At 34.7% G+C, this 12,670-nt stretch overlaps 1 protein-coding gene across 2 annotated transcripts in view; it reads right to left on the minus strand.

The window, feature by feature from the left end:
- Window positions 1-894: 894 nt before the first annotated feature.
- Window positions 895-12,670, minus strand: part of LOC136033572 (membrane-bound transcription factor site-1 protease-like) — a gene marked incomplete in the record, with an annotated part of 67,459 nt that continues 55,683 nt past the window's right edge. The window contains 2 exon segments of one of the 2 annotated variants that reach the window (XM_065714330.1): window positions 895-1,092; window positions 6,116-6,580. In XM_065714330.1, coding sequence (XP_065570402.1) covers window positions 937-1,092; window positions 6,116-6,580 — 621 coding nt within the window. 2 annotated transcript variants of the gene reach the window in all.

A 12,670-nucleotide genomic window follows, 5' to 3' on the forward strand; every position in this document is an offset into this window, starting at 1 on the left:
ATATCGCTACTGAGTACACAAAGTTCAAATTGCAAAAATGTCAATAGTAAATAGATCAAAACAATCGGATACTAAATAACTCTTGGGAAATCACTCAGGTTAATTCTTAATCAAAGTTCCCAAGGGAATTTTCACTCAGAACATCCAAGTTCAAGGTTGATTAAGAGAAGTCCATAGGGAATCACGATTGAGTCTTACTGTATAATGAGATTATATCCAGATTGTATCCAATAAAGGTGTTTACTGTATGAACTCTCAAACAAGACTGAACAAGAATTTTCAACTATTATCAATGAATAACATTTTACTTCGCTATGGGTACTAGCCTGCGGTGGTTCAGGTGCAAGATACCGAGTTACAGACTAATTTATCCGATTATTATATTAATATATAGGCTAATAAAAAAAGAAACATTGGATAGAAGACATACAAGAACTAAAACTGATCAAGAAAAGCTATATTTCATGAAAAAAATTCCACTCGATTTTGGTGTAAAAGTTTCGTATTTTGGCAATCGGCTGTTTCTAAGAAAATGCCCAAGAGTCCCCATTACTTTTGCAGTCAGAATTATGCTGGGGCTAAGGTTGGAAACCAAACTTGAGTTAGGCTAGTCAAATCCAAAATATAGATAAAGTCCTACCTTCTCTTTGTAAAAATTTTGTATTTTTGCCATCGGCTGTTTCTAAGAAAATGCCCAAAATTCCCCATTACCAACTCAAGCACTCACAATTGAATTGGGGTGAAGATTGGGCACCAGACATGAGTTGGGCTAGTCAAATCCAAAATATAGATAAAGTCTTAAATTCTCTTAGTAAAAATTTTGTATTTTGGCCATTGGCTAATTCTAAGAAAATGCCCAGAGTACCCATTACTTTTGCAATCAGGATTATGCTAGGGTTAAGGCTGGGCACCAAACTTGAGATGGGCTAGTCAAATCTAAAATATAGATAGAGTCTTAACTTCTCCTTGTAAAAATTTTGTATATTGGCCATCGGATGTTTCTAAGAAAATGCCCGCAGTCTCCATTACTTTTGCAGTCAGAATCATGCTGGGGCTAAGGTTGGGACCACACTTGAGTTGGGCTAGCCAAATCTAAAATATAGATAAAGTTCTAACTTCTCTTTGTAGAAAATTTGTATTTTGTCTATCGGCTGTTTTGAAAAAAATGCCCAACAGTCCCCATTACCAACTTATGCGCTCATAATTAGGTTGAGGTGAAGATTGAGCACCAAACTTGAGTTAAGCTAGTCAAATCCAAAATATAGATAAAGTCTTAAATTCTCTTTGTAAAAAATTTTTATTTTGTACATCGGCTAATTCTAAAAAAATGCCCAAGAGTCCCCATTACTTTTGTAGTCAGAATTATGCTGGGTCTAAGGTTGGGCACCAAATTTGAGTTGTGCTAGTCAAATCCAAAACATAGATAGAGTCTTAGCTTATCTTTGTAAAAATTTTATATTATGGCCATCGGCTAATTCTAAGAAATTCCGAAAATCCCCATTACTTTTGCAGTCAGAATTATTCTGAGGCTAAGGTTGGGCAACAAACTTGAGTTGGGCTAGTCACGTCCAAAATATAGATAAAGTATTAACTTCTCTTTGTAAAAATTTTGTATTTTGGCCATTGGCTAATTCTAAGAAAATGCCCAAGAGTCCCCATTCCTCATACACTCAGAATTATACTAGGGCTAAGGTTGAGCACCAAACTTTAATTGGGCTAGTCAAATCGAAAATAAAGATTAAGTCTTAACTGTTCTTTGTAAAAAATTTGTATTCAGTCTAAGAACCTCACATATGAATTAAAGAAGGACTCCATTAAAAAAAAAACTATATTAAAAACAAGCAACACTCAGGCGTCATTATAATCAGCAGTTAGTCACTGGCTAAAAAATCGATAAAATCAGACAAATCCTGTATAGCACAACCAGATCTAAGTTGGTTGTCAAATAGCTAACTGAAACATGACTACTTAACTGTTAAAGCAGGGAAGAAAGATAAATAAAATATTACCAGCTAGACAAAAATATTTTAATAGCATTACGCAAAACTCGCAGCAGTAACATTCTTTTTACCAAAAAGAGCTACAGACATTTTTAAATTTTCAAGTTTAGATAATTACTTAGACCAAACTTCTTTTCCATTTCCATTTTGTTTTTCTTGCTTAATTTTTTGTTATTTCAATGTTTATGCCAGATTCATTTATGGAGTTAGAAGTTATCTCCTTCTAAAAATGTGCTGAAATAACAATAATAATTAACGAAGAAAGAAAACATTAAAGAATTTCGTTTCTTGGATTTAACACTTTTTTTTGGTAGTCTTTTTTTCTCTTTTTGTTTAGCGCTTTTACGCAAAACAGTGTGATGTCCACTTTGCCATAGCATAGTTCTGATGTTTTTTAGCATAACCATTTCCAGTACATTTATTTTTATTCTAAAATAACTGTTGCAATTTGACATTGTAACTACAACTTTTGTACCTTTGGTGCACCCAGTAGGTGTCGTAATTCCCAAAATTGAGGAAGTATCTCAAATCTTTACAGAAGTCACTATTCCAGAAAAGCATCTCAACCATCTTAGGTGGTATACTGAATCATATGGGTAAGTAATAATGGGAATAAAGAAAAGATTTAAGTAGCTGTAGTATTGAGAATAACAGACTTTATTTTAAAAGCTACGTATATACGAGAATAAAGATATATTATTCAGCCATAAACAGCAATTTTTGAAGATTTTTTGTTCATAGATAATCGAAGAAAAAATTAATTTTGCAAAAAGCTAATCAAAACGCTGTTTTACTCTGCTGTAGATTGTGCGACGTCAGGTATGCCCTTTGGTTTTGGTATAACAACTACAAAAACCATAATAGAAAATTTATTTAAGTTTTTAAATTCAGTACTCTTCAAATCTATCCTCACATTCAAACTTTAAGCTGTAATTGTCCAAAAATATAAACACATATAAAAACATATATATACCATCTTTATAAACGAGCACATTGTACATTTTTTCTCGAATACGGCCCCATGTTTTTTCGGGAAAATTTTTATCCTGAAATATTCTGGCCTAAAAAACGATCTAGATGGGTCAGAAGTTTGAGAAGATTCGTCGAGAGCCTTAATTTTGGAATTTTTTTTTATTTAAATGAAGTCATTTCTACGAATACATTTGAAAAGCTCACATACGTCATATTTGCCTCAATAGTGGTCGCATCGTTTTCAGCGTCTATGATGCAGCAAAAGTAGACAAGAAGCAAATGATTGACAAGATATATGTAAGCCACAAAAATATTAATTCCACAAAATTTTGTATATATGTTGGATAAACGAATGGTAATGGCAATGCAACTGTTCATTACAAGTCATTATGACCATTAGCTTTCTAGGGCTCCCTAGTGAGCCCTCCGTTTTCTCGAGGATGGGGTAGCAGCATGCCAAGTGCCAGAACCCGGCTTCAAAATCGGCTACAGAGTTTTTTTTTCTAAACTGGCATATTGACATTTCTGGCCAATAAAACGATCTGAAAAGGTCAATACTTTAAGGAAGAATTTGTATTTTTCCCATGGTGGTTGTATCGAACCTATGGTGATGCCATTGCATCAAAAAAGACTCACATTGTCTGCAGTTCAAAGATAAGTGACAATGAGAATCAATACATACAATCCTGTCGCGTAGCCATGCCGGGGCTCGGCCTCAAAACCGGCTACACAGTTTTTCTTCATCTTAAAACTAGAAAATTGACATTTCTGGCAAAACAATCTAAATAGATCACAAGCTTGAAAAATTCGTATTTTTTTACCAGGGTGGCCGTATCGAACCTGTGGTGACGTCATGACATCAAGAAAAGGCTCAAATTGCCTGCTGTTAGAAGACAAGCGACAATAAGAATCCATAAAAAGAAGTCTGCCGCATGCCGAGGCAGACTATATATATATATATATACATATATATACATATATATATATATATATATATATATATATATATATATATATATATATATATATATATATATATATATATATATATATATATATATATATATATATATATATATATATATATATATATATGAAAGCAAAAGGGAATAAAGCTAAAAGAATATTTATCTTGAAGTATTGTTATATAAATGATAAATTTTGAAAAAAGAACGGTAGTTTAGGGGGGAGGGAGTAGGAGTGGCAACTCTCATGATAACCATGAATGTAATATAATGAAAAAAGGAATCACCAATTCAACAGCAAAATCACATAAATAAACATACACCATTAAAAAATGACAGAAGTAATTTATTTAAAAGAAAAAGAAGCGTTTTCACAGGCAATATTTTAAATTTGCAAAACATGGACCCTCAAAGAAGAAAATCTGTTATGTCTTGCAGTCAATATGTCAAGTGACTTTGATGAGCACACCACATATAAAATGGGCTATAATTCCTGGGCTAAATGTATCTGGGCATGTTATATAGCCCAGAGAAATATTCAGCTTTGTAGAGTCAAACTTAAATAATTTAGAAATGAGGTAGACAAATTTATAAGGTAGAAAAAACTTAAAACTAGCGTGAATCTAGAAATATTTAAAAACTCAAAAACTGGCCTACAGAAACAGCCGTACTGATAAGATATGACGGTTTGCAGTTTGAAAAACCCTGCGTTTATTCAGCCTTTCAGGCTGAAGACAGACGAACGTTTTTATTCGACGTCTAAAAAAAATAAATAAAGCTTCACAAGAAACAAACTGCCTCGCATTTATCACTCACAATCAAGCAAAAAGTGTGATGTCTACTAAAATGTCAAACAAAAGCTCTTCAGCTGTCAGCAATTTTAAATTAAAGGACGACATATTTCTCTAAGAAAAACGACTAAACGAATCGTTAAAGGCTCATTCACAATGGGATTTGACTAATAGCGGGATTTAAGTAGCGCTAATTTGAGCCAATCAGAATGTTTCAGCCACCGAGAAAATTCCACAAAGAATCTGATTTGTTCCAATTAGCGCTATTTAAATCTCAGTACGAATAAAATGTCATTTCGAAGAAACTCAAAGAAACGCATAAGAAATTTTTTTATAATCATTTTTGTGACGTTTTTACGAGCCGAACAAGCATTTCGGCGGTGGGGGTCAAATCAACCCCCTGGATACGGCCTTGAATGCCCTCAATCCTCTTTCCTCGATTAAAGATACAGATATTAGGTATAGATTATTCAATCAAAACTCAAAGAAATTGATTTGCTTCCATTTAAATCTCAGTACGAGCATAATCTCATTTCAAATAGGCCTTAAGCATTTAACAGCTGCCACGTCTGACTGAAAGCAGAACTCTGGAAGTCTCCTTAAAATATCTTTTTAAAATAAGAATGTTCCAGAAAGAAATGTTTCTATCCAGAGAGAATGTTAATGCTACATTTTTAATAGCGAATTATCATGAAGATTCAGTTTAAACTCGTTTTTCTTGCCCGGGGAAACAAATTTTTTCAACTTTGATCTGAAACATAAGTAAACAAAATATTTGCATTCATGGACATTTTCTTAGGCTGATGTATATGATCTAGTGCCTACATTATTCAGGAAATCTATGAAATCACATTTTGTATGAAATATAGTGAAAAAAACACAATAACAACACTGCTTTGAATACCTATCTATAAGAGATTACAACGGTTAAATTTCATCAGTGAATAAATGTGAAGATTTTATTTTAAGAAATATCTTGTGGTTAGAAGATACGGATTTTGCCAACTTCGACCTGAAAGTAAAGTGAACCAACTATTTTCATACATGGACATTTTCCTTTAGGACAGCAGGAAATTGGGCTGCTGAAGTAGAATATGACTCCTATCATTACATAAAATCCCGCATTATTTGACTCTTATTTTTAAGCTTTTATTACACTCCCCTTTGAACCCCCATCAGGTACTTTAGAACTCACAACCGATTTCCCAATTTTATGTCGCCTTCTCTTTGGTTTTGTCCTTTTCCTATGCAGCGCATAAAATATTATCATCATCACAAAACTAATTAGGACAAGAAGAGATTTGGCTACTTGAGGTACTTCTCGAGCGAAAATATTTTTGACATATTGTTGATTCTCTGATGTTCGTAATTCATCCCAGCTAATTACCTCTTCTTCTTCATAAGGACGCGGGGGATCAACGACAATGAACTGCATTTCAGCGGATAATAACTTCTGTTGCTGGTAGATGTTCGTTGGCGCTGACTTATTTAGAGGCACTGGTACAGTATATTTAGGAACTGGACAGTTGGGTAAGGGCCGCGTCACAGAGCCACCTAAGTTCGGGGCAAGCACTTTTGAATACTTATGCAGTTGATTGCCAGCTAATCTTTGCGGAATTCCATGAACTGGTATTACAACTTCATGTTGGGTAAATGGGATTTTGCCATTTTTCACATATCCTAGAATAACTTCAAGCAACCAAAAGCAGTCTTTTTGCATATGACTGCTGTCAAGACAATTAGAGTCACCATAAAGTACAACTTTTCCTCTTTGCTTCACCTGATGAAACCCTAGGATGGCAACGTCTTCAGAGTATTTACTTTCATCTCCTAGCACTTCAGCTCCTTGGTCCTGAAAGTAAGACATAAACATTGATAAGAAAGCAATTAAACATGATGGTAGGCAAGTTCTCTAGAATTTGAGGCTTCCAGCTAGTCTAATCAAAACCTTGGTTTATATAAAAACCGCTTTACTTGAGTTTTCCATCAAAAAAGGTTCCATCAGTCATTACCTTTGACCAGGAAAGGCCTGTAGTTTTTCAAACGTGTATTCAGAGAATAACAGTTTTTGTCCTCTTTTTTTTTTTTTAAATGTCTTTCAAGGGATCACACAACAAATCCTTCTCTTAAATAAGAGTTTTTCGTACTTGTAAATACTTCCTGTACTTTAGTTTGTAAACTTCTAATCTTTTTTTCTAAATCACTGGTAACTATTAATATTTAAAATTACTCCTAACACTTCAGACCCTTGGTCCAGAAAGTAAGATATACACATTGATATTAAGACCATGTACGAGAACGTAAATTAAGTAAACTGTAAAGCTTATTTCATTATTATTAAAATTTAAACGAAATATAAAGCCTTCCACTCATACGTGAAAACAGCCATGTTTTGGAGGGGGAGGGAGGGTGGATTGAAAGAACCATAATGATGCATTTCTAGGCCACTATATTATATATTTTTTGAGAGAGGTCCTGATCGTATTAATTTTAGGGGGATATCCATAAGAGAGAGAAAATCCCTCTAGTTGATTATATATATATATATATATATACATATATATATATATATGTGAAGCATGGACACACCGAAAAGTAGATGAAAATTTACTAGATGTTTTCCAGAGAAATTGCCTACGGATTGTTCTGGGTACCCGGCTGACTGACCGTATTTCAAACAGTAGGTTGTACGAAAAGTGTGGTTCAATCCCGCTTTCTGCGGCTATAATGAAAGAAAGGTTGAGATGGCTAGGCCACGTTCTACGGATGAAGGATGACAGATTACCGAAGATTGTCCTTTTTGGCCAACCGTCTGGGGCTACACGGAAAGCAGGTCGTCCTTGTCTGGGTTGGGAGGATGTCATAAATAAGGATTTAAAGGAAATGGGAACTTCCTGGGAGGGTGTAAAGAGGGAGGCTTTAAATAGATTAGGTTGGAGGAGGAGCGTGCGTAGCTGTGTTGGCCTCAGGCGGCTTGGTGCTGCAGTGAGTTATTAGTAGTAGTAGTAGTAGTATATATATATATATACATATATATATATATATATATATATATATATATATATATATATATATATATATATATATATATATATATATATTTTTGGTTGATATATGGTCTCGGCGCTTTGGGTGGGAGGATGTCATAAGGAAAGACTAGAGGGAAATGGGAACTTCCTGGGAAGTTTCAAAGAGCTTTAAATAGAATGAGGAGCATGTGTAGCTGTGTTGGCCGCAGGCAGATTGTTGATACGGTTGGTTGTTGGTAGTAGTAGTACTATTTCCTAAAAATATTCTCGTAGAAAAATTGCTCCTTTTGCGTTGTAGGTTATAAAGCGGGATTTCATTGTAATTGCCCTTTGAAATTTACAGTGATTTTCAGCACCTTCTGAAGACAAATATACACTCACAATAAATCCTAGTTTCATCTTATCCCCCCTGACTCCAACAGATTTCAAATAAAATTCCCGTCAAATCTGAATGTTCTAGCTAATATAGACTGCTATAGGGAAAGCGGTGACCCCCTTCGTATTTTTTTGATACGAACTGAGACTAACTTCTGAAATAATTATCTGTCTATTAAAGAAAGAGCAATGCATAAATCATGAGCAGGGTTTAATACTATCGAATCTGCATCTTTTAGGTAATTTATATTGGGACAGGGGAAAGTGGCGACCCCTCAATAGTTTTTTTTTTAACAGAATGAGAACAATTTTTGAAATAACTGTGATTCTATGAAGAAAAGTACAATTCATAAACTTAAGCTTGAAATGCCCAAAATCCAAATGTGAAACTTTCACAAGCCAATCTGACCATTTGAAAAAAAAAAGTTGAAAAAAATTCAAATAGAGTATTCAAAACTGCTTTTGTTTTTAAAGTTTTGACGTTAGAAATTCCCAATTTTTTGGGGATATTTTTAGACGCCTGAATATGGGGTGTTCTTAAATGCATCGCAGAATGGCTTGAACTAGGCTTATACGATAGCAAACATTTTTTATTATTCCTAATTTTTATTAATATAATCTTTTTTTTTTTTCTTTTTTTTTTTTAGAGAGAGCGAGAGGAGACAATGCTTGTAGCAGTATAAAACAGAGAATCAGTCAAGCGCTTTGGCACTGCATCCCCTTCCTCCAAAAGCTTAAAGTAGACTTGAACATGTTGGTTACGGAATCTTCACTTATAGAAGACACTCGATTAATTTTCAGTTGATATGCTCCTTCAAGAAGATAACATATTTTATTAAAACAGAGCTTTCCATAAAACGCAATTTGTAATTAAATTGACAGTGACCTTAGCGGAGAAGGAGAAACTGATATAGCTATTTAAGATTCAATATGACAAAATTTGAGTTGTTCTAAAGAAAAGTTTATATTGAATAAAATTGCTACAGGAGAGTAGTATTAAATTACAATAAAGTTACGATTAAGCAACGGGTAATTGGAGAAAAAGCCAAGAAAGATAGTCTGAGTGAAAGACAAAGCTGGCATAAGCCATTTTCAGGATTGTATAAAATTACGACATTTTCACTTTTTGATATATAGTCTCTCATCCGTCCACCCTAGGGCAGAACTAAGACAGATAGTCATATATATACACACACACATACACACACAAATATAGATATATATATATATATATATATATATATATATATATATATATATATATATATATATATATATAAATAATTTGTTTTTGTAACGTCTTACGGAAGTATCGCGCTTCATTGCATTCTCCTTTAAATGATTATTCATTGAATAGGCTATTTGAAAAAAAAAACTATTGTGACAGTTTTCCCTAAAATACTATTACTACTACTAACAACTCACCGCAGCATCAAGCCACCTGAGGCCACCAAGCTAAGCACGCTCCTCCTACATCCCATTCTATTCAAAGCCTCCCTCTTTATACCCTCCCAGGAAGTTTCCATTTCCTTTAATCTTTCTTTATGAAATCCTCCCACCCCAGATGAGGACGACTTGCTTTCCGTTTAGCAAAAAAAAAAAAAAAAAAAAAAAAAAAAAAAAAAAAAAAAAAAAAAAAAAAAATCAAATGCCCATGGATTTGTCTTTCACTCAGACTATCTTTCTTGCCTTTTTCTCCAATTAGCCGTGGCTTAATCGTAACTTTATTGTAATTTAATACTACTCTCCTGTAGCAATTTTATTCAGTAATTGATATATACTGATAGTAATTGATATATACTGATATTTATTCCTTAAAAGTTTTGATAATTTTTTATTTATGAAAGTAAGAAAAGTGAAAACATTTCAAATGTATTTTGTTTTCAGTAATGCAAAAATTGTGTTCTGGTCTTGAGAAGGCATGGGGGTTATCAGCCCAACTCATATTAATTTCTGCTCATTTTGAGTTTAACTTGGCTATTTATTGTAATTTCTGTTTGTTTTGAGTTTCATTTATTTATTGATAGTGATTTGTGGTAGTTTTACGTTTGGAAGATTATTTGACTTCATTTTTGCTCATTCTTGGCTTAATGGAGCTCGTTACTTTTCTTTGAAAAGCTTTTTTTGTCGAAAAAGTTTTTAAATTAATTTCTGTTCGTTTTTAACTGACATAGTCTTTTTCATGGAAAAAATAATATTTTATATCTTTTAGTTTCTTCTAAAAGAATCCATAGTATGGGTTGCTATTTGTATATTGGAGAGACTTACTCAATCAGTTTTAATCCTGACACAAACGATATTTTTTCTTTGACAACCTGGATACACTTACACTCTTTTTATCTATTTAAATTCTAAGAGCCGAAGTAGTAGTAGTAGTAGTAGTAGTAGTAGCTTCCAAAAGTATCAAGTTAATACTCCCGGTCGTTCTCAAGATGTTGCTGAGGTGGTGGAAACACCCCACCCCCACACACACACCTCGTATTTTCCCGAAATGCATCTCATAGAAATTTTGAAATGGCCATTTTTGTCGTATAAACTTCGAAAAGAGCTCATTCGATTGGAAATTTAATGGGCTAGTGCCCTTTTTAATACTCGAACGTGATTGGAGGGCGACTAACACCCCACTCCATTTTTCGCCCACCATTTCCCCAAACACCTCCAATCAACCCCCCCCCCCTCTGCGTTTTATTTTCCATAAATGCATCCGATCAAAAATTTGAGATAGCTATTTGCTCAAAAATAGTCCAAAGATCATATAAACCCCTTGAGGTGGACTGAATCCCCCAGAGTTTGGGGGTAAGGGTTGTAAGCTGTGCCCCAGGGGCATATAAGGTTTTTTTGGAAGCGGTAGTCGTGTGAACTTTAGAAGAGGCTGATTTGATCTGAATGAATATTTCTAGTTCAAAAATGACAGAGAGAGCAGCTAGCCCCCCTCCCTGATATCCTCTTTTCCCAAAACGCATTCACTTGAAATTGTGAGGTAGCCATTTTGTTACGAATAGTCCAAAAATCATATAACAATGTCCTTAGGGTGGGCACAATCCCCCATACCCCATGGGCAAGGGTTGTAAGTTATGCCCAGGGCAAGTAAGGTTTTCATGGAACGGGTAGTAGCGTAAACTTTGGATCGGATGGAGCTCATTTGATTAGAAGTCGGAAGTTTGAGTGCCCTTTTTAAGAGTTAAAAGTGAATGGAAGGACGTCAGCCCTCCCGCCCAAGTCGATCTTTCCCCAAAAGGTATATGATTGAAATTTTAAGCGAGCTATTTTATTCAGCATTATTGAAAGGTCCAGCAGTAGGGATGTAAACCTCCCCACAATATTCAGGACGAGTGATGTAAGTTAGGGAATTCGTTCATTGGTTACACATAGTCCATGTTATTAAGTCAGGTAAGCATGTTTGAACTTTACTTTCCAAGACGATAAAGGGTATTCAGTTGAGCCTTTCAGAAAATATTGATTTTAATCAAAACTCTCTATGTGTATACGGATTGTCAAAAGGGTACAACACAGAAATAACTGAGTATATTAATTTGGAAAGTTCAGGAAATGATAAGGGAGATGATCAAAGAGGTAATATTTGCATGCTATCAATACTACTACAACTACCACCACCACTACTATCACACTACTCCATTTACAGTATAAAGTGGAAATTCGAACTAAATCAAACGAAGCTTTGTGCATGCACATTGTCAAAATAGCGTATCTCAAGAATTCATTTGGGTGTTAAGTTGAAATAATCAGAGAATACTTAAAGGGGAAGATCATGTTACCAAAAAGTAATATATGCGCACTACTGCTAATGCTATTGTTACTCCTACATTTACTACTACTACTATTACTTATAATGCAACTATTTGAGCAATCCAATGAGTCCCTTCCGAAGTTTAAACAATCCCCCTTTCAATATAAACGTTATATGCCCCAAGGCATAACTTAAAACCCTTAACCTGGGGGATGTGGGAGGGGGGTGTCATTCTCAAACAAAATTTCCCGACCTTTTCAACTACGTTGAACAAAATTCTGATTGGATGTGTTTGGGGAAATGGTGGGCATGTGGAGGGGGGGGGTGTTAGTTGCCGACCAATCACTTTAGACTGTTAAAAATGGCACTAGCCTTTTCAATTTATAATAGAATGAGCCTTTTTCAAAGTTTCTACGACAACAAATGGCCATTCCAAAATTCCTATCATATGCATTTTGGGAAAATACGAGGTGTGGGTAGGGGGATAACCAACCTCCCATCTTTCTGAATCTCAAAAAAGGCACAAAAACTTCTGAAGACTAATCCATTGAGCCTCCTCCGATATTTATACGATCACCCTTTCTATATACCTTATATACCCCAAGGGCATAACTTACAACCCTTGCCCAGGGGGCTGTAGGGGAGCATCCTCGGACATAGTTTCTGGGCCTTTCAACTACGTTGAACGAAATGGCTATCTCAAAATTTCGATGGGATGTGTTTGCGGAAATGTTGAGTGCGGGAGGGGTGTTAGTTACCCTCCATCCACTTTCGACCATTAAAAGGACAC

Source organism: Artemia franciscana, chromosome 12 (assembly GCF_032884065.1).
Source record: "Artemia franciscana chromosome 12, ASM3288406v1, whole genome shotgun sequence".
In the NCBI taxonomy this organism is placed as follows: domain Eukaryota; kingdom Metazoa; phylum Arthropoda; class Branchiopoda; order Anostraca; family Artemiidae; genus Artemia; species Artemia franciscana.